This window comes from Varroa jacobsoni, unplaced genomic scaffold (assembly GCF_002532875.2).
Source record: "Varroa jacobsoni isolate VJ856 unplaced genomic scaffold, vjacob_1.0 scaffold_221, whole genome shotgun sequence".
In the NCBI taxonomy this organism is placed as follows: Eukaryota; Metazoa; Arthropoda; class Arachnida; order Mesostigmata; family Varroidae; genus Varroa; species Varroa jacobsoni.
In genome coordinates this window covers 486,148-509,564 of record NW_019213123.1, presented here as the reverse complement: position 1 = coordinate 509,564, position 23,417 = coordinate 486,148, and the positions used below count along the sequence as shown (strand labels likewise).

General features: G+C 41.6%; 1 protein-coding gene and 1 long non-coding RNA gene across 3 annotated transcripts in view; one reads left to right on the top strand and one right to left on the bottom strand.

Annotated features, from left to right (window-relative positions):
* The window catches only part of LOC111273744 (uncharacterized), a 31,929-nt gene extending 11,376 nt beyond the window's left edge, over positions 1-20,553 (top strand). The window contains exon 3 of the long non-coding RNA XR_002688012.2: positions 20,465-20,553. This is a non-coding gene — a long non-coding RNA (uncharacterized LOC111273744). The remainder of the gene's footprint in view (positions 1-20,464) is intronic.
* LOC111273733 (uncharacterized) overlaps positions 1-23,417 on the bottom strand; it is a 64,417-nt gene that overhangs the window by 20,854 nt on the left and 20,146 nt on the right. Inside the window, exons 3-16 of one of the 2 annotated variants that reach the window (XM_022855632.2) lie at positions 21,844-22,116; positions 20,497-20,738; positions 19,559-19,708; positions 18,620-18,763; positions 17,028-17,219; positions 15,779-15,886; positions 15,440-15,556; positions 13,383-13,954; positions 12,845-13,046; positions 12,507-12,587; positions 11,916-12,014; positions 11,130-11,324; positions 10,522-10,870; positions 9,959-10,079 (exon numbers count right to left, since the gene is read on the bottom strand). In XM_022855632.2, the coding sequence (XP_022711367.1) occupies positions 9,959-10,079; positions 10,522-10,870; positions 11,130-11,324; positions 11,916-12,014; positions 12,507-12,587; positions 12,845-13,046; positions 13,383-13,954; positions 15,440-15,556; positions 15,779-15,886; positions 17,028-17,219; positions 18,620-18,763; positions 19,559-19,708; positions 20,497-20,738; positions 21,844-22,116 (2,845 nt within the window). The remainder of the gene's footprint in view (positions 1-9,958; positions 10,080-10,521; positions 10,871-11,129; positions 11,325-11,915; positions 12,015-12,506; positions 12,588-12,844; positions 13,047-13,382; positions 13,955-15,439; positions 15,557-15,778; positions 15,887-17,027; positions 17,220-18,619; positions 18,764-19,558; positions 19,709-20,496; positions 20,739-21,843; positions 22,117-23,417) is intronic. The other variant, XM_022855633.2, reaches the window with a different exon arrangement.

Genomic DNA, 23,417 nt, shown 5'->3' with positions numbered 1-23,417 from the left:
AAGGTTCCACGGCTACCTAGTTTGTACTCCCAGCGAGGTCCTGCGAACTTGCCCTTCAGGGCCAAATCTGCATTGTTACTGCGTTGGGCTTTTCAAGCTCATTTGAAGCATTTTCGAGAACAGGACCAATCGATATGGCCGATTCTCTGCCAGTGTGTTTCGTCGGTTTTTTCTTGTTGGAATTTTAGCACAATAAAACGTATGCTCTCTCTCTATTATATACGAATTGTTCAACTCTTTCACATTAGTAGCTCGTTAGATAGCAGATGTCTTCCAATATCAAAGCTGGTTCTAACAAAATAGGTACAAGTATTATGACTGAATTGCTCACTTAGAAATTTTGGTATCGAAATGGAATCGCGATGGGAAATCACACGTTCACCCGACAACGTGCTCATTCCTAGAGATCACCATAGGCTGGAAACGAGGACGTGCATTTTCAGATCACAGAAAAAAGCTACGCGGAGGCTAACAAAGGTGCAAGGTCTTATCACATACACGTGCTTCGCAGAAGCCGTACGCAACGTTGAGCGGTGGCACTCGCAGCGGCCACTCGCTCAATGGCAAATCAATCTGCTCCCCCGTTTTACTTTTCTCTATTAGTAATTCAGATACCTCAAGTGCCTGACGATCAGAAATAGTTTAGGTATATCTATTCGATGGTATTATTGATAATCAACTGACAAGCGTTTGCCTACTCGCTCACTCGTGGCAATCGATCCGTTAAGATGAACATAGATCTTGCCTTGAAGCGGACCTCGCCGAGAACAGAGTTTACCAAAAAGCAGAGGCGTCAAATGATCAGAAACGCAGCACGTCCAGAAAGATTTTTGCTAATACCTTTGTGCGCGGAGGAACATAAGTGAAAGGGACAGCTTAGGATAAATTGTCTGGTCTCTTAAAGTTCTCATTATAAGTGGATTTTGCTTCAGCGACCCAATACAAGACGTTTCTGAAAGTGAACCGTTTCAAACGTAGCCTCCACTGATGGCGCCTATTGGGTAGAGTATGAAGTGCATGCTGTTGTTGTGTAGTCAGCGCTAACAACCCTCAGAATTATGTAGCAGGTTTCCTCAACGATGATCACCCCACTTAGTTTCAACTAATTGGCAAACGATACGCGCTCCTCTAGAAATTTGTCAAAATGCAAAAAATGTTTACTAATCACTATGTGACTCAGTACAAGTAGTAGATGATCGATTTCAAATGAGTGGTGAATGTATGATTCTTGTTGATTATTCTTTTGCCTTTTGCCATGTCGTGTATATTTCTACATATTTACCCCCAGCATTGCACTTAAACTGGGCCTGAACAGGCGCAAATTTATTGCTTAAGTAAATTTTGCATACACAACAGGAGGAATCTGCTGCACACATCCCGAAGGGGGGATAGCATGGCATTGTGGCTAATATATTATAATATGTAATTATAATTACATTTTCCACTAATAGTCTACCTTAATTAGGATGAAATCAGTATATCTGTAGAATAGAATACTGTTATTCGATATTATGACATTGATCGTGATAATGGTAATAACGACTGCACTCGTTATTATTGATGATAAAACAATGAGCATAACAAACAGTGAGGGGGGCCTCGTTACACGTGATGACGGTTGTCGGGGGCGAACCTAATCTTTACTTGCTTCGAGGCCTTGCACGAAATCTCCACGAATCGTTTACTCAGATCTGTCCCTCCGACCGCCAAAGCCTGGCAATTTGCTGCCTGATCGATCCGATAAAGTATTTCTCGTCGAGAATTTCCGTCTCCTCATGTATGCAATGCTAAACTACCGCCTACAACTTAAATCTGTCGCAACTGACTGTAGACGAACAGAATCGAGGTTCACAGAACTCGCATGTGATGGACGAATACCCGATACAGCGCATTTGCTCAATCCTGGATGATATATACACGGAAAAATGAAATATGGGTTTTTAAAAAATCAGAACTAGAAGGACCTCAAGTTCGGTTGTATTTTGGGTAGACTTATGTGTGCTATACGCAGAACTACGAGATTATACATCGGGAATCGCCCCTTGGGCGAAGGGCCACTAACCTCTAGTGAGATGGGCATATCGAGGCGCGCACTCCGACGGAGCCGAACATGAACACCTGCTTCGCTTTAATTACTTCATTACGCCCATTCTTAAGGACAATATGAGGGACAATGCGAAATCGATGTAACAATCAAGGTGCAATCAGAAGGGTTTTTCCCTAAAGAATATCTGATTTGTCAGCATAATCGAGAAATGATGTCTGATGATCTTAGTATTAGAAGTGGGATTTTAGATCGTAATCTGTTTCCGATTTGAACACTTATGATATAAACTTTTATAGTCGAAGGTTTACAGGCCTTCCGAATCGAAGGTTCTATTGGTATTTAGAAGAGCTAGAATATAACATATAAAGATTCGAGTGTGGTATTGTTTGTTGTCGATGGTGTGACGACAGCGTGCATAATTCGGCAATCTCGGTTGTTACGCCCTCGCTACTGCAGCAGTAAACAAAGCACAGTAAATAACAGTCGCACAATGTGGTTGTACAGACTCACGCATTCATCATTCTCAATATTATCTCATTTATATTTTACATTTCACTTCATAGTACATCTTGTTACTCGCAGTAAGTCATAGGTCGAGTTCTGGCCTTCTAAACGACCCATTCCAGCAAACACTCATTCCATCGTCTTTCATTCGTAGTATCCTTTTTAAGTACAATAATATCTACGAGATCATAGAGGTATGTGTATATATATATATATATATATATAGATATATATATGCAAGTAAGTACAAAATATGGCAGTGTGGTAAGTTTGGCGTCGCGTCCGACGAGGCTCGGTATTCGTTCATAGTCACCGAAAAAATGTCATATCTATTCTTTTATATAAAACGTATCTTCTGAACGCTAATTGATTTCCATAAGAAAATTCTTCAGATTTAACGAACGAATTTGCTTTGAGATCGAATGGATACAAAATGTAGGTGCCCTGCTTATTGAAATGCTTCCTAAATCTAACTCGGTTAGGTGTTTATATGGGGTGAATAACGGAAGCGTCCTCATCTTGCACTCACAGATATAAACACGTTTTCACTGGTAGAAATGTTAGTCGTACAAACAGGCTCATTAGAGTTAGGTACATCTTAGTAGTCATAGATCCAAGAGAATGACAGCTGACTCGAATGAGACATTGATCGACATCTTCTAAGACTATTCTATTAGTTTGGCACAAATCTATCAGTGTAAAAGCTAGTTACCTTGCGATGTATTTATAATACATTTAGTGCAACGCACTTATAGAACACAAAGGAAATAGCTAGCTAAATATAACAATAAGGTTTTGTGAGTCGTCGGACGAGAGCCTGGTAATACATCAGCTCCGCCTAATTTGGTCAACCAACTGCCAGGAACGTTTCGTCCAATAGATCGCCGTTGGATTAAAGAATACCACCAAGCCAGACACGAGATCCATGCATGCTTACGTATTCACTTTCATGTTCCGTTTGCTGACGCCGTACGAACATCAAAACAGATGCTTGTCATTGAGGAAACCGACTTAACACAGGCCCTGATCAGTAATTTAGGCAAGAAAATTTCGAAATGCACGATTGTATCTGGCTAGATGGCTGTTAGCCAACAGGAACCCGCTAATGTCATACCCTCCGCCACAACGCACCGCGTTGCTCTCATCATAGTCTAATGACCCAATAGACGACAGGGTCACTTCAAGAATCAGAGCAGTTGCCGTTTTTGGAGTTCCTATGTCGTTTTCTAAGTAAGTCCCGTCGTTCATGGCGGGAAATCTCATATTGTGCGCGTGGGGGACGGCGGGACGGGGGGTACAATAAAAAGCTTTAGAACTGCGCGACAGGCCGTCCAATAAAAGGAGTTTTCGCTACATCACGGATATTTTTGTTGAAAGCGACCAATTTTCTTTCACTTGTATATTCAAAGAGGTCATATACAACAAAGTATCATCATGTTTCATGCTTTTCTCAGGTGCAATCTTTGTGGCCAATAATACAAAACGTGAAGTAACACATACATGAGGTTATTTAAACCTATGTTGTTTATCTGCTCCTTACGCGGCGTTCGTATTATTCAGCGAACAAGCTCACTCTGATCTCTAAAGCACCACTGGAACAGCAACCTCAGCCCTTCAAAACTGAAAGAACAGGTCGTATCTCTCCTCTGCATGAAATAACCACAAAAATGAATTGAGCTCATTTTTGTTTCGAGAAGATATTTCCACTACAACTGATTTTGACAGAGTTTGTTGTCAATTAGGTTGTATCTAGTCGGATACATTACAGGACATACAAATGGCTCCTGATACCCTACACAGTGCTTCTGGACAAAGGGAACAATAGAACCCTAGAGAAATTATGTGACCGTTTTCATTGGTTTACCAAATTCATTGCGAGTACGTAGCATTTCTAATTGTATGCTATCAGGCTTCTATTGTGTCTTGAAGTTGATCGTGCGAATTTCTTTTGCCACTGTGGTCATTGTATTAGGTACGATATCATGAAATAGTTTTCCTTGTTCGGCTTGTACTGCATGAAAATTTGAGCAAAATTATCTATTTTTTAACACCTGAATTCTCTGGTCTAATATATATATATATATATATATATATATATATCACTTGGGCGGATATCTAGAAACGTTGTGTACGCATATATGAAGGTTGTATATATATATTATTCTGCAAATGATGCGATTTTCGAACCAGTTTTACCAGACTGCTTCGTACGCGGCATTCGTGTCTCGATTCAGCCATTTTTTTTTATTCCTTCAATGATTATTGCAGGCAGGATACCGCTGTGGGAAAGCAGGGAAGTATTCCATCGACAGGCTGTTAGAAGGACTGCTATGTTTTCGTGTCGGGGCATCATAAAAACGTATGCCCATTGTCCTTTCAAAAAAAAAAGTGCATAACGTCACATAATAACTTCCGTAGCCAGTCAGATCCTGTAGCCGTGTGCCTTTCTGTCACACTACCTAATCAATTAAAATAATCTATTTGGTCTCGTTACCGTTCATTTAAAGTTCACGAATAGATACGCTTGAGGCATGCTTATCGTCACTGCGTACGTTAATGCTTAAGATCATAAGTATCCTTTGGATAATATAACCAGAGGGGGGACATATGCTCAGCATAGACGCATACCGTACAGTCAAGGGGACAGCTTAACCTACCGACAATTGGAGTATTGTTTTTACTAGGTTAAATTAGGCCCGATTTTTTTCTCCTCCTTTCGTAGAAAAATAAGTGCAGATTAAAACTTCGGGGAGACTGGAGGGAGATGTTAGGAGTCGTTTTTAACAAAACTATGCATTTATTATAATATCGATTCCGTCTGCGTGTATGTATAAGTGAACGATTGTTAAATATATAGATGAATGTTTGATATATATGTATATATCAATAGAAAAATCCCTCGTTTGAATTAGCTCTTTTGCCCGCAGTTGCTACTAATACCGGGGTCTATTCAACTTCCTGTTTAGAATCTATCCCTTTTGCTGCTCTTACTTGTTTCAAGAAGACGCAACAATAATTAATTATATGCATGGTAGTTGCTACACATGTCATCGTTGAGACACTTTACGCATACCTATCTTCATAAAGCCCGTCACTATTTTATCATCCTCGGGACTTTATACTTAAACTCTACTGCTAGCTAAGCTTATGTTGTTCGTATACTTACTTGTGATGCTTGTTAGGAAACGATCTTCAGTATTCATAAGATTTTTGTCTTATAATAACTTGAATAATAAGATAAATCTGACGCTTCATATTGATCACCATCAGCATGGGCCATTGCCATCAGCTGTTTTCAGGCAAGGGCCCACGAGCATACTCGCCTATTACGACCTTCGACTTTTAAATAAGCCGAAATACAAATATCGTGTAATCCGTATGGTAGCATTAAATGTCTACTGAGTAGGCGTTAACAGACATCGACACTTCACGATCGTACCAGCTAACCAATTCGTAAATTAACTTCGTATATAAATATTAAACGTATCATACCGTACACTGAATGAACTTAGGTATACAATGACGTCAGCGACGAATTGCAGTTTATCACGCCAACCGATGTTACGGGGCAACTCGTTATTGAATTCCCTATTGATCTGTCTTCTAAGAACCTATATATGGGAATTACCGACCATCAGCCGATCCGAGTGCACTAGCAGCCCGTTACAAATGTGTGCTCGATATTGAAGGTTCACGTCGCAAAGATCAGAAGATTTGAAGACTACTGATCTGTTACGGGGGACAAGATAAATGCCCCCTCGCAAACAAAAGAACAAATTTGTATACGTAGATCCTAGTCAGCATGAAGTCTATAGAATACCGAACACTTGGTGATTTTACACTTCGGAGCTTTCATAGCCGATCGAATCTTGGTTCTGGATTGTGGACCGAATGTTTGCAGGAGGCGGCGGGAGTCCGGCTAAGCTGCCAAGATTGCCCAGAATGGGGTCGATCCTTTCAAGGTCGTCATGCGGCGTACCAGGTGTGTCAGCCGGGGAGCGATCGATGGACTTCAGCTCGGGTTGACCCTCAAGTTCCATTCGGGATAGCGGGCCCTGGTTGACAACAGCCGGTGGGGGCGGATCGCCACCGAGTTTACTTAATCCACTTAACGGTGGCAAAGCGTTAGGGCTGGCTGGTGATGCCGGCGACGCAGGTGAAAGGGGACTCATTGGCCCTACAGGGCTCATGCTGGGCAATGTTGACTTAGGAATAGGCGGTCCTGCTGGTGCGGGCGAAGGTGTGCGAGGTGCGGAAGTTGGCGTCGCTTGAGCTGGGGCTGTGTTCTTTATTGGAGCCATCGTAGGTGGCAGTTGTACAGGTGGCACCCGCTGGCTCAGCGGAGGCAGGCTAGCCACGGGTTGTGACATAGACCTGCCCATCTGGGCCACTTGCGGGGCCTTCGACATCTGCGGAATAGTCGATTTCGTCGTAAGCGGTTGAGTCTGGAAGGTCGGTTGAATTTGGGTGGTGATCGGCATTTTCGGTTGGGACTGTGTCAAAATTGGTTGGATCGGCTGACACGGCTGCTGTGGGCTCTTCAAAATCAAAGTAGGTGGACTCTGACTCGATGGTTTGATTCCTATCAATCCTGCATTAACTGCTTCTGTAGTGTTTCCTGAATGCATTTTGATCGTCGATTGGCCAGACACCGGCGACTGGATAGCATCTCTGCAAACATTTAGAAATAATGTTAGACATTAGCGAACGGTATCGACGAATTGGAACATAACAACATTTTCTAGTCCGATAGCGGATAATGAACACTCACACGCGGGTGCAGTGTAGGTTTTTTGGTGGATTTAGTGGGGGTCATGCCCTGTGGTCCTACACAAATGGGTCGCTAAGGGCAGGGTCCCCAGTGACTACGCATCTATGGATCAGAGAGAAGGCGAAGCAAGCACACGCAAGGCTGAGGCTACAACAGAATGCTTACCTGGCGGCCTACTCCTCTAGGAAGCGGTCGTCCCCCACCGGGGAACTGACCCGGCCAGCGAAACCAACCTTCAAACCGGAGCCGGACGTGCCGCCCTCTTTCGGGCTTAGGTTTGGCCGTCTAGTGGTGGCCTAGCTCGTGCACTCCGGCTCGTAAAGCTCAACGCCGACGATAGGCGGTGCGAAAAAACGTGTCGTATTCATTGCTGGTCACCTTTCAAAACTCTTTTTCTCTCTCTCTTTCTCTCCGTATTGCCTGTCTCAGTTCCTACGAACCATCACTCTCTCCCCTTCGTAGAACTTATAGCTGTTTAAAGAAGCCTCACCTTCTCTCTGATTTGATTGGGCCTCCCAGGCGCATTATCAATAAGATCACACCGATCGAAATGTAGAGGCACTTGAACCTGTCTTCTATAGTGATATGGTAACATCAACCCATAGATAAATAAAAAGCAATTGCAATAGCAACGGTGTAGAATTGAGTAACAGTAGCTGTGGCTGAGTGCTACTGAGTGATTGATAGCAATGCTTATTGGTGCATAGGGATTGGGTTATTGGTTGGAAACAAATGAAGGGGTGCTGAACCGGAGAAGCGAACCACACTCGTCAGAGAAAAACGTGGAGGATCGAAGGTAAGCACCGAAAAAAATGCACATTGACGCAAAAAACATATTCATATAATTGATTGTAGTAGTCTCCAATGAAAGATACGATATCAGGATAAAACGCAAAAGAGGCAGATTGTACAAGAATCACGCGTTCTTGTTCTCTATACGGAAGAAATACGTCTATGTCACGCCAATGGTAATGTCGGTATGTCCTTTCGCAGAGATCACAATATCGAGCTCATGATTGAAAGCCTAACAAGCATTCTTGCGGTGAACTACTTTATTTCAATTTGACTCTTCTTTAAGTTTTGAGCTTTATGAGTGCATTTCAGTCATAGTATTTTCAAGCGTCGTAGGGGAAAAAGCCTGCAAATTATATATATATATATATATACATATATATATATATATATATATATAACCAAGCGTGATTTGTGTGTGTGTGTGTGTGTTGAAAAGGCGTTCATTGCCAGGCGAAAGGGCAAACCGTATCTGCTGTGATTATGTGTTGTTGATGTTATTGTTTATTTAGTAACAGTTGCGGTATGCACACTGCATTCTGCATCATCACCATCACGATCATTATCATCAGTTTCACGCACATCACAACTGAGGTCGTGATATTTTACATGATGGCCTTCGACATGTTGTAGCGTTGAGACTTGCTTTCTTTCGCTGGCGTTGTTCTCGGTGGCGGCCCAAGAGGTTGGTCATTGTGGTGAAACGAGCTTGAAACCTTCGTTGGCAGATGTGTGGTTGATAGTGGTGATAAACAACTAGGGAAGTTCATGTTGTAGAACCACCTCAAAGTTTGTCTATATGTGTGTGCGTGTCTTGATAAATGAGGTCACTCGTGACTTCTGGTCGGACACACACGCACAGGCACCCTGACGCACTGAGACTGTGACTGATCTGTTTCCATTCCGTTGCTATTCTTCAGACTGTTCGGACTCATTCTCCTCATTGCTCTGATTCGATGAATTTTTCGCGATGATTTTTCGCCAGCGTATTTCAACATGTCTCACGCCCCCTCAGTCTCGCTCATGCCTTTACTGATATAATTGGTACGGAGCCGTGCTGCTGCTCCGTGCAACGGGGCAAAGCAACAACAATATACCACAGACATTACGTTAGGGCACTCCTGAACTCGGCCTTTGAGTTTTAGTTTTTGTTACTTTTATTCGTTCCTACCTATTTATAAGTCCACTCTCGTTGTTCCATTTAAGTCTAACTCCCTGGGGTAACTTTCCACTGTTCTTATCTTTATCGTAGACACTAAGGATATCAGTCACACACATCTATCTCATTACTTGCCTTAGACCGCTTCACAATCTATCAATCTTTGTCCCTTTTTTCCACTCGCTCATCATTGTCATTCCTCTGTGAACGATAAGTGTTTGTGATTGACGACACGAAAACAGGCGTGATTTTGCATTGATCGATTTTTACGAGAAAGCTGACAGTAAATACGCTTCATCAAGTAGACAATGTTGTGTAACAATGTACCCTAAGCAAAGGGATTTCAGGCAACATTCCCTCCGATGGACGCCACTACGATGAGGTTTGCGGGTACGAAAAAAAGAATTAACTATACCTACCAACCAGACACGCTTCACTCGTATACGACAGTCACTTAGATAGGTACTTTTACCGGTAAATGTTAGGCTTTACATAAACGTACGTATTCGTAAGAGAACTAGGCAGGGAGATACAGGCTAGTGTGACGTGGCTATGGACGGCTTAGTCGATAGCTGCTGTTTGTTTTTGAATCAAAAGTAACAATCTTCTTGACCGATCTGATGTTGATGTTGGCCGTGCTGCGCGAAGGCTATTGTGCCATTGTATCTATGACTTTGTAGCTAACCTGGAATCCGTGTCGGTGAAAGGCTCAACATCAGCGATCGGCGGGAGTTCGCTCCTCCGAAAGCCACCGTCATCTCCGTCGAGGTACTCCTCGTCAATCTTCATCTCTCGCGGTAAACAACCTGAACAACGTTTACATGACGGTTAATACACCCACACAAAAACGGGCATTCGTACATAATAGACTAACAAAATAGGATATCTTCGAATCTAGTAAATGGGGTATGTCAAAGTGTACGGAACATTTAATAACACCAATACGCCTTAATGAATCGATAATCAATTATTATCCATGAAAGGTGATTAAAAGTATCATTTGCGATGGATTCTATGCATACTATCGTCAATCCGCGTTTGGAGGAAGGACTGGGCAACTATATTGTTAAGTGTTAACAGTAAACGGAACCGTTAGGCACTGATGACAAATTATTTTGGTTAGGCCATATCGGAATGCTTTTTTGATGGGCTTTCTATTTAGCACAATCCTCCGTCTGGCAACTTTGCTGGCTCTATTTCAGTTTAGACCAAACGCCAGTCTAAAAATATCCTGATCGCTGCACCCACCTCCCTTCTTCAACGTAGCGTCATCTGCAGCATTTGCAATACCCACACCCATGCGGGTAGCATCGTCCATCTGCGAATTGCCTATTGGAGCTTCATGTGCGGTCAGCTGCTGGGTTTCGACCTCTTCCGCCTTGTCTTTTTTGCCCTTGCTTCTACTTTTTTTGGCTTCGCGAGCGGTCTGTCGCTCGACGATCTCTTCAGGCGTTCGTTGTTTTTTAGGCTTCTTACAATAAACCTCGCAGATGGTGATGAAGAGTGCTATGATTAAGCCTAAGCCTAACACTATAAACCAGCCTAGTACACGCCGAACTTCCAGTGGTTTCATTATGTCCAGTGGTTTCTCACCACCCTGTAGCAACAGCAACAATAACAACAACCGTTTTATTTAAACGATCGCGGAACAATGACAATAAAGGTAAAAGGTCTGCTGCCGATATAATGCAGCTTAATTTGAAAAAGATTAATCTGACCTACACTGATCATTCGCTATCCGGCGCAGTACATTATTGGCCTGGTAAATTTCTGCTATTGATCTATAAATTTCTATTTTGAATTCAAAATAGAAATTTGTAGAAATAGAAAAAGACAATCTTGCATTAGGTTCTTACGTAGGCTAGGCTGGGAGCGATAACAAGATTGTCAGCGGGACAATCGAGCGCGTGGGCTCCAAACCATCGATCTTCAAGCTCTGCTAGAAAGCCTTCATCTCTCAATGAAGAGATGATATCATCGATCTTCTTGCTCAAAGCGAAATGTTTTGACATCGCTACAGCGTACTGACCCCGCCTCAAATCCGTTCCTACCTGCAATTAAAAAAAATAAGGAAATCCGCAATCGATACATGTGTAAGCATATATCAGCGTTATCTGACATGGATTTTAATTTAAAATAACAGCCTAACATAAGGTTTTATGTAATGTCGAAGAAAATTGTCACATTATGGTTGGACACTCGCAGGCCTCAAGCTTGATTTCCTTAAGATTAAACTTATTGGCTTGCTGCCTAAATTGAGTTTGTCGGTTTTACCAGCTCAACGCATTGTTATATTTGATCAGCGCGAATACGAATTGACTTTGTGTGTCTTATGGAAATTACCCCATAGGCCTTGACTCCTACGCAATGAACTACATAAACAGTTTTAAAGATAACTGGATTAACATTTTAGTGTCAAACAAGTTCTAACAATGTAACAAATTGTACGATCATACATTTAATTAAATCGGCAACGATGACCTTAGTCAAGGATTTTTATCAGGACAAGATAAATGTACAACAGTACGGGCAGCGCTAGCTACATAAACATTTACTTTTATGCAGTAGTAGAGCTACACGTAGCTTGACATCGAATAATAGACTGTTTATGTAGATGTACCCCTAGACACTTCTTACATTACCTGGATGGTATCGCATGGGGTGTGCGCTGACGTGTAACGAATGAAGTTACTATCCGCAAATACGATGAACTTCGAGTTGTTGCGAACCCGATCTATGGCCTATTACAAATTGAAAAACAGCGCTAACATAATTGTTGTGGCCTTTTGGTGGCCTGTAGGGTAGATAATTAAATTTCTAGATCGATTTAAGTGATAAATCGTATGTTATTACAGTCTCAAGTGGTGTTGCCTTCGAGTGTTGATATGTAACTATATCGGTAAGCTAAAGATGGACAACGGAGAAATAGGAACACCGAACCTAACAAACCAGGAGTTTCCAAGATTCAATTCTAAATTTGATCAATCAATATGCTAATTTAATAATATTATTCTGTTTGATGTCTATTAAAAAACAATGATAAAATATACGTTAAAAAAATTGTTTTTTTTTTTTAATACATAAACTTACCACTATATCTGTCATTTTGCTTTCAATTAGATCTCTAAAATGCCATTATTTGTAATTTTTTTTTTATTGATTAACCGCAGTTTCGACAAAAGTCAAATTTTATGTAGACGCTGATGCGATGTTCGTCAAGGGTATTTTGTTACCTTGGGGTAGCTCTCAATGACGCTGTCGTTGAAGGAGAGTATCCGCCTGTACATCGCCTTGTACTCACTGTCATCTGTATTCTACAGCAGGAGAACAGAAAGAACGATAACGATGACCAAAACATGGCGTGACAACTTAATGTTAGGCTGATTATTTATATGCCTCAATGCGTCAAATAAAGCGTGAATTCGATTATGCAAGCGACTTCACTTATCTCATTCCCTTCTGACCAGCTGTCGCTCTAATAAGCGGTGGAAGCTCATTCAGTATCGAACATGTACATTTATGTTATTGACATTATTTTAGTAGGTTAAACGTTGTAGGCATAGTGTCATACCTGGAAAAAGTCTTCAGTAGCTGAGCCTCTAATGAGACCGTATTCGATGCGATCCTGATAGAGCAATTCCTTTAGGCAACGAGGCAGCTTTTCTCCGGTCGGGGCAAATGGGTCGTTGATCCATAACTGTGCCGTATAGATGGAAAGCACGCAGAGAATAAAAAACCACCACGAACACGCGATTACACGCGAACCTAACGATCTGTTGACGGTTAAAAGCAAGGAACGAACAGACGGGTTAGGTTAGAGTGTCTATAGCAACACAGCTGAGAGATTGTAAGTAAAAAGCACAAACCTTAAAGGTAAAAATCAAGAACGCAGGAGATTCTTCAACCTGTTTTTACCAACTTTATCACTGTCCATCGCTAAAATCGCCCTAGTTTATCCCTGCAGATAAATTAGATGCACTAAACATAAAAGGATCTAATAATGTTCATCTATGATCCTCAACAAATCCTATTTAACATGTAATAAAAAGACAAGCTATTATAGATCATGCCTGTTCCATGGCATGGTTCTAGGCTTCATTAGTACTCACTTTGGACGGCAGTTGTTGCACTCTTCCGACATGAACATGCCAAAAGCGTACCAAAGCGAATTGTAAAAATGACGACACGGCGTTGGCGGGTCGACAGGTGGTGTGGCGACGGCCAAGTTTATCAGATTGATCAATAGTAACACTATAGCCACTGTTCCGTAGGCGCCAAGAAACAGCAGCCAGATCTTCCAATCGAGTGGCCGAAGAAACGTGAACGGGGTCCGAATGTTGAGTAGGTCATCAGCGTCGTTACGGGCAACAGCACCAATAGCTGTAGCCATGAACGGTTGGCTGAAGTGCACCACCTTACTTCGTTCCGAAGTAATCATTAGTGGCGCAATGGCCATGTGGGCGTCTTTGCGTAAAATTTCACCAATGAATCCGTTCCAACCAGACGCCTGCTGACTATCTTTGTAACCAAATTTTCCATCCTTAACGAAGTGAATATTAAACTGAGGCCGTCCGGGTATGTCTTTCATGAGGCGTACAATGAGGTCCTTGATATAGCCGTCAACGTTGTCGATGTGTGGATTGGTCTCATTGGTGTTTTTGAAGAACAAAAACGGCCTTTCCTGTTCCATTCGAATACAACCGATGTCCATGAAGTGTTATTGTCATTATTAGAACTAAGTTAAATTAGCTTTATTTAATTAAACGGAGGCCAGGACAGAGTAAGTAGTACATATACACCTTTCGAGTAACTTGTATAAAAAAAAAATCTCTTCGTTTTGCCAATGGGAACTGCGCATAGTTCACGCAAAGCTATCACCTAGTCTTTGTCCCAATACATGCCATAAAGCAAAACGGTTCGTTCCTAAACTTCCTTGGCTCTAAAGGTGCTTAGAGAGACTTCATTAGACCCGAATAGAGGACAACACATTTAGATTTTGGTCCATAGTATTGCTCAGACGGGGTCAAATTTAGGTGGCTTTTTTCAATGATATTCTATTTATAAGCCACACGCCAAGCACATATCAGATCTTCGATGAGTTGCGCTAAATGAGGCTGCCACGCCTACCTTTTTATATTATAATTAAACAGGGTGGTAAACACATTTCTGTATTCCATACATTTACTGTAGTGTAGCATCAGCTTACATTTGGACTATCCGAGAATTTCAAAATGGTTTTGCTTACGGGAGTCTATGCCTCTAATATCGACAATATTAGAAATGGTATCACTCTCACTTAGATCGACTGAATATTAACTAACCCTATACCTTTGCGCGCCAAATATCTTTTTATATTATTCATTGTAAAATCCATCGACGTTCATTGGGGTCAGTTTAGGTTAAGTTTGTTCTTTTATTCGTTTCGACTCCGCCTGATATTTACAATAAGAAAATCACGTAAAAAAGAGTCGCTATGTTATCGCATGGTAGAGACCCTGAGCGAGGTTTTTAACTTAAGTGAGATTTTATGGGGCTACCAACTCAAAGAGATTTGTAATGATAATGACGAAAAACTCCCTTCGCCTCAGCCTTTTAAGGGTCAATCCTGTGATGAAAAGAGAAAGTAGGAACGAGACAGGTGTAGAAGGTAACATTAGTGCGTAGCTGAATGAAGCAAAAGTTGTCCTATGGTAAACTACCGACAGACTCGTTAAATAACAAAGTGCACGCCACTGTGTACTTTTTGGCTGTAACAATGGTAGATTTTGGAAAATGATCAGGCGGCATAATCGACGAATCAATGAGTTTCTTCTTCATTCTGAGCTTGAACTTTAGACCATACTGTCAAATGGCTAGCGTTGGAGACACAAAAGATCAGATACTACATAGCTAAACATGTACGCCGGTATATTTAACAACAACAACAACAACAACAACAACAACAACAACAACAACAACAACAACAACAACAACAACAACAACAACAACAACAACAACAACAAGCGTGCTGCTTATGACATTAGAAACAAAAGAAGTAAACGGTAACAGCGACAACGGATCTATTAGTTGTACTTAAATGTATTAAAGCACAATCTAATTTCACGTGGTGGTTACACTGTACGTTACAAGCGTTCTCCTAAGTATCGTGGATTTGTATTTGTCTCACAATTATGGTAGAGATGATGATACTTTTGGAGAGTTCCTGTTTAATCCGAGCTCTCTTCGAATTCCGTTCATGTTCATTCGAAAACGCCAGACCCTCCTGTTCATTCCATTTGCCCACCTAAAGAATAATCAAGCACCAAAAAACATTGGTGAAACTATTTTCGAATCGATTGTCGTACGCAGTTCTCTTAAACGTATTATTACCGTTCGTTGCTTAGTGTTCGATAGATCGTAGGCAAAACAAACCAAAGAACTAGCAATATGCCCAACCGTTTATTTTCAAAGCTCTGTGACATAGTAGTTAAGACAGTGTCAACAGTAATGATCTGCCTTCACTCACCCTCTCCATGTCAGCGTCTGAAGTCAGTTCTAAGACATCAAGGGTATATCCGGTGCGTCGGCCATGGTCGTTAAAACGTACTTGTCCTGTACTTCCTTTGAAATGTATCTGGAATAGAAAAACCAGTCAATTTTCATATCTTGCCGGAGGCGTAACAATTCCTAAAGGGCATTAAGGCTAATATCTATGAAATGTTTTGATTCCACATGATGATGATAACAACGTTTTAGCAAATAAATAAAAGTCTCTAGCATCGCGACAATTTAGTAGAAACATGTATCCTTAATAAACGTTAAAAAATCTATATACCATTTAGATATATTTATGTCGTATTGTAGCTCATGAGGCTGTGATGCAATAATACCAGCACAATTCCGAATATCGAACTAAGAAGACATACTCCGGCCCGTTCCTAGTAGCAGGCTCGTATATAGAGATGTTTATAGTAAGGAAAAATAATATGGATAATATCAGTACCTAAGGAGCTATTTGATACCAAACACGCTTTAACATCAATGTTATAGATCGGAATATACGACGATGTCGCGTGGTGAGCTTTAGCGCCATACAACGAACAAATGCGTCTACTACTCTTAGTAAACTTGCTCCTAATCGTACATGTTGTTATTATCTTTTATTTAAACACGGGTGCACACATAAATCGCGGCGTTATGGCTATAGAATTCTGTACAGATGGATGTATAGCAGTATTGAATGTAGAGGGATGGCCACGGGCCTGTGTGCGACCCCCTAAATCGTTGACGAGACAAATAAATGTTAACGGTGCATTGACGGAAATAGATCAATGGCAATTTCGGAGCCAGAGCGGATTCTGCTGTAACTGCAGAGGTTTGCTCACCTCCGGCAGTCTATGAGCGTAAAAAACAAGCCCTAGCCAAATAATAATGTAATTGTCATCCGGACTACGATGACATAGCTATAACTATTTGCGACAAACCAGCCGCTGTGAACCGTAAAATGAAAGCCACAATAAAGTCTTTAGCAAAGTGAACTTTCATATATTTAATAGCTTAGAGATACAAAGTATTCCTATCACAAACCGAACGATCGTGAAAGATAAATGTCAAAATTGGTATCAATTGATACCCATGTTCTTTCTCAATGTTGATACCTAGAAGCTACCCAGGCCACAAGGCTTGATACGCACTCTTTGAATTGTTAGAACACGAGCTTTTAGGTGATACATTAGTGATAGGTTACGGCTTAAAGGTGAATAGGCACAACCTACCTTTCGCATTACATCAGCGATAGTTTGTCCCTGGGGATATTCTTCCAGCGGAGATCGGTAGCAGGTCACCGCCGCTGTTATCTGGGACAGTTCCTTAAATATATCCTCAGCCGCTAGTGGTTGCTTACCGCTCAATGCCACCATTGTGTCGGAGAGAAGTTGCCCGGCATCCATCAGGAGAGCTTCTTCTTCCTGGATCGTATTTATGCAACGATTCGTTAGCTTCGTGTACGTTTTTTGCATACGAATCACGCGAAAAATGTCCGCAGACAGACAGCGCGCACCCGTCAAACGGAAACTATTCTTCCAAAGCTTTTGCGTTAGTGCAACGAATGCTCGATGTGTGCCGTCGGAAAATTAGCAGACAACTTTTTTTTTTGTTAAGTTTACTATTGGACAATGACAGGTGATGGTGCAACAATTTAGACTTTGCGTCGAATGCAACAAATTGTCCAAAAATCATTATAAGATAAATGGAAATAAAGTGCCAGTCGGTTAGGTCCGTCTTGTAGGACGCGGTCTTCAACACTTGACCTGAGCTTCAGCACGAATTGATTCACACCTGAATGGAATACTTGCTTCCAGCAAATAGTAACTTGTAGTTATCAATGTAGATAGGGTTATTTAAGTTCATGCTTTGCCACTGATACGATTCGGGGCAACATTTACGTGTGAACCGTCGTGCCAATACGAAGGAGGAAGCCAATATCCAGAAGGACGATAGCTTTTCAATCCTGAACAATACGGATACACATAAAAATACTTCGAGAATGCTCAAAGCGTTCTGCCTGGTGAGGTATTATAGCAGTTTAAACGTACAGCGGTAAAGCAAGTTGCCATTCAGGGTAAAAGCGGCGAGTTTAAGCGACTTAAATATAAATAGCAGATTAATGTAAACAGCTTAATAAATAAGCGTGTATCCTGTAATAGAGATGATTGGCTTTTACCTAATTAAAATACCTAGCATTCAGTCACATCAGTTGCATCATCACAAAAAAATCAGCTACTATGTGCGTATTTGGGTGACGTGTATGCACTGCAATAGCTTACTCTCGGCCAGTCATCTGTGAGAGTGATCGGAGTTTACTAAAGGACATATGAAGCCAGATGAAGTATATGTCGATTGTTCCGGAACGCATAGCAGTCGCGTTCCCCATTCGGCGTACGAATGACGGAAAGCCGTCTGTGTGGTCTATGTATTTTTAATGGTATAGCAGTGGCAATATCGAGCGGGTGTGTAGGGCCTTTTCAGAAGCTGACGAGCAAGTACACGTGAAGTCACTGCTTTCTATAGTCTAAACAGAAGAAGGAAAAGTATGTAGTCGTACAGACGAGAGTGGGCGCAAGTTAGACAGACAGACAAACAAGCGGACGCAGAGCTACAGCTTATCATAGGCGAGTTAATAAGCCAATGAAACTCAGAACACAGTCTATATTGGATATGTACACAAATATACGCTGAAGCCATGTGCGATGAGGTGGTACGGTGCACGGCGAGATCTTTTTTTCGACCCACTAAGCGATACCGCTCGCAACAACCATCATCGCCTGTGCCCCTGGACATTTTCGACCCTTTTCGCACTATCTCTTACCTCCAACACGTCTGCTGGCTCTGATAACTCAACGAACAGGTGTTCAGCATCGCTGCGCTGCAGCAACTGTTCCTGTGAGAAGGAAACAGGGGAGGCTTCCGCTGTTGTGGTAGGATCCTTCGAGTCGCCTGAGTATGTGATCCGCTAGAACGATCCATTTAACGACTCAATGCAGCCAATGTCATCAATATACCACGGCTCAGCTGTGAGTAAGATTTGAATTTTTTCGATAATACGGAAAGCGAGAGGATATAAACGGAAGAAGCAGGCGAAAGAAACGGGAGCTCTCATCTAATCGCCCCACCTACGCTTTAATCGTGATAGCGCACTTAGACACGGCACATCACGACTAACAATCTTTCTGCATGATCCCTACGCGATTTACGTGTCCATATAAACTAATATGTGCAGAAATTCCTATCGGTACATTTCTCTTACTAAACAAGGTGCGTGCATATTGCCAGTGTACACACATTTCCAGTTGTTTTTCCTAATCACTTCTTTAAGATTTCAACATCGGCGGTACAGTCTGTAGCAACGGTTTTCCGGTGTAGACAGTCCTCACTTATCTTCAACCTTATGCCATTTACCTACTTCTGATACTTTTCCTTACACTAGTCCGGTTCTTAAGAACCATTTCAGTCTCAAGCTAGTCTTTCGCTGTATCCTCAAGCGAAATCTGAGTTTTACGATTACCATACGTTCGGCAGTCTGTCATTCGTGTACTGAAGGGTAGCACAAGTACTAAGACGAGTATTAATAGTTTCTTGTTTGAATGAGAAAACGTTTGATGCTTTTTTTTGTGTGTACCGAGAAATAAGTGAGGAATCGTAAAAAGGATCGAAGTGCAGCTACTTCTTGCAGGTTCCATTGTTACTGTTCATCATTGTCGTTGTGTTATCGTCGTCGTGAACGTACAGAATGTGCCGTATTACTCACGTGAATGTGTTCATCTTCAGAGTTTTTCGGTGTTGATACACCAGCACGCATTCCCTTCATTGTCTTGAACTCGGTTTCCTCGACAATTTGAAACGTTGCTACCGTCGACTGATCGAACGCACGAACTTCCGACCAGAAATGGCGGACCGTCTAGAACAGAACGAGATGAACATGTCACGTCTATTTGTAATTCATCGACTATAAAAGTGGCGCAGAAAAGCAAGATAGTCAACGACTGCTGGCAGCTGACGACGTTCGCTTTGCCTTTAATACGACTGAAGTGTGATTCAGAGAATCTTCAAAGTAAACAATTGCTTCTGAACCGTTAGCACTGATTAATGGAGGGATGCGAGTGAAGAATCTACGATAAGGTTTCATGACCAAGTTGGCTAGACTACCAAACGAAGGAAATGTTGGGAGCGGTTCCTTGTGGAACAAAGGGATCGCATAGGAATAGGTTCGGTTCACTTCAAAGGACCTGGGTGACAGGCCGTTGGAGGCGTGTCAGAACATATGGTGTTGTTTGGATGAGAACGTCATCCAGCACGGTCGATAGGCTTCTGAGGACGGCGATCCAGGCTGTGATCTTATCGGTACATTTTAGTGTTACTATAAAGCAGGTCCCTTCGAAATAGGCCGACAGTCATTCAAGACCACTTCAGTAACGTATTTAATATATAAATGATACTTTTCATACATATACACATTACCAGTTCGTTAATAAATTCGCCAGTTTTCTTTGAGTACACCAAAAAAGGGGTGCGAAAGGAAACAAAATCCTTGTGTAGATCTGAAGCCATTTATTGAATGTTTATATTATGAAAAGTAACCCATATCCTGTTCACCCGTTAATTCAGTTAACAAAATATATGATCAGATAAAATTCTTGCGCTCTACACATTCCAGCTCAGCTATTTGAAGCTCAGCTATATACGTACGAATCTCGGTACGACGAAATGGTAGTACGCCCGCCTTTTGCTGTATGAATGTTGTATGATGCGTTTCGCCATCTTGACATCGATCGCCAAAATAATGTGTTTTTCTACGTCCCACGCTGCGTTCTCCTTCTCCTGCAAATACGTCATTGCGGATGTATTCGACGTCACCTGATGAATACCTTTTACCTGGACCTCATCCTCTTCGAGCAGGTGCGATAGGATTAATTCCAGCTCCTCAAGACCTGTGGGCGAAATATTTATACCATGTTATTAGTTGTCACGAACTGGTTAGGCTGAACGAATAAAAGCTGCTCCTAAAAAACTGTATTCTTATTTTTTTTTTTTTTTCTTTTTTACAAAGTATACATACGACAGATTGTATCCCACTTTGGAACAAGGTGTACCGTTCTTATAAACAAATGTAATAAGTAAAAAATTAGCGCTTATATCGACGTGATAATTCCCCGCTAGACAAAAGTTTTTGATCAGCTGAGGTTCCCTCACGTAACAGTGAATAGCCCAGTCTGCTCAACGGTAACGTACTCGCCTGCGTTACGCTATGCTGAGTAATCTCTGGGTTCACTGACGATAGCGGGGACCTGGACGAACGTAAATGCCTATAGTAGCCTCGACTAACAAGCGCCAGCTAGTTGCGTTCTCTTTCTGTCGTTTAACGTTATTGAATTTGGCTTATCACATCCCAGCTGTGAGTTCTAAACACGATCATCGAATCAGTGCCCTTGTGCTAAATATAATAAAAGAGCTGCGCTGTAGTAGAGAAAACAGTCGTTGCAGAGACTATCCCTAAGCGGTAGTCCGAGCTTGTAATACATGGGACTGTCGAAGAGGTTTCGCGGAGTCTGTGCTGTAAGAAGCGCAGAAGAATTTAGACGTTGATGAGGTCAAAAAAAAGCCCAAGGGCTAAAGCTTTATTGGGTAAACTGGATATTACGGATGAAAACCCAAAAGATTTGTTTAATAGCTCGGATTCCGGCTGGAAAAATTAGCAAAAATCCATGATAACAATGACTAAACCTAGAACGGTTTAGTTCGTAGATAGATCTCCGGGACACTGTAAAATATCTCTTACGTTGCTGTAAAGAAATTATTCCAATTTGATCGGAGATGAATCAGCTCATTTCAAAATGCTATTTTCATTCATGAATAGTCCCGTGTGACATCCTTGTGAAAACGAATGACCCCGTTCCACCCGTTCGTACCTCATAAGTTTAGACGTTCCTGCAGCGTATAAACTGATGAACACTTCAAATGAATAAAGTGTATAATCGCTAGTACTCATTCTCGGACGCTTCTGCGGAGTCTCAACCTAGGCCATCGTTGACTTACCCTCGGGCTTGTCGTAAATGAAGTAGATATCTTTCCACTGGTTCTTCCGAATGAGATCTGCTGTTGCCTTCGCCGTAGACGGAGCCATAACGATCGTGATGCTCTTCTCCGATTCACCGAGTTGTTTTGTGTTGAATGTCGTATCGACGAGATCGGGCGCTGTATTGATATAAGGTATGGCTAATCGGCTTGCAAGGCTTTGCAAGGTTGCGTGCACTATACCAGTGCAAGGCGACACAATACTCGACACTCCTTGCCCAACTTGGGCGCAGGCTAAAAAAAGAACCCAGAAGAAATTTAGTTAGAAATGGTACTGATCTTTTCTCTTAAAATATTTACTCTTGTTTCGCTGGGAATCAACGTATGCGTATGCCTACAGGCAGATTTCGCATCGTGCTAATCCTCCCTCTTGAAATTCATTGGTGAAACTAAACGAGGATGCCGTCTGCAGTCTAAGGAAACGCCCCACTCAGCGTGAACTATTACTTAGCTATCGTTTGTCCTGTGACGCCAACGAGAGAAAAGTCCTTTTTTCGCACCACTTTACTACTAAAGTGGCTAAAGAGGTAAGTACACAACCTTTCTCATTGTTGCCATCACGATCTGAACTGAGCGATATGCTCTTTAAAGAAGAGCTCAAACGGTGCCGGTTATCTAATGATGTGATCCGAAAAATTTACTTGATGTCGACGGAATACACTAAACATGTACAAACTTTCGGACAAATATCGGTATATACTTACTTCAACCTGCAATTAATTAAGCCTATAGATTTATTATAGGTTTTTGTTTAAACATCTAGCAGAAACTACATTTTCCATTTTTATGCACTTATTCTAGATAAGACGTTCATAGATAGTGTCACTGGGACGTCAACACATATGCGCCTCACGCTAAGGGCACAGTTGGTGGGTGGTGACCCGTCGTTTATGGACCCGGGTTGACCTTGTGACATTTATGACAGTGATAGAATTCTTCTCAATTATTTTCGAACAACTCGACGCGAAGTACCTTCTCTTCATTATTTAGTCATTCGATGGCTAAAATCTCTTGAAGTTGTTCTTCGAGTAATTAGTGATCCTGGGTCTCATTTCATCATTGGGTCTTACCTTTCTCGCTTCGTTTGATTTTACGTTAAGAGCAACTGGCGTCCCAGTTGCCTTTGCCAACTGTTGGCGAATTGTTAGTCTCTAAAGACACTTAAGTTTTATCGCGCCCTATCGCGCTGATGTTACTTAAATTTTTAAGGTAAAACACGTAATAGAATTAGTTAACAGTAAAAAAATGATATTGTCAACGTTTAGAAGCTATGCAAAATTATTTTTAATATATATATATAGCTGTTGAATGTATATTATGTTAGTTTCTATTGTTATATTCTGTTCTCAAATGGTGAGTATAGGTCTTTATTAACGGCCATGCTGAAGCCATTTTGTCTAGCTACCAGAGCATTTTTTGGCTTCAGAACAATCGCAAATGTTAATTACGGCACGGAAGTTGTTACAAAAGATATACGTAAATACGCACCATATGGGAGCTATTTAGCCCCTCATCTGTATAACCCGACAAAAAGG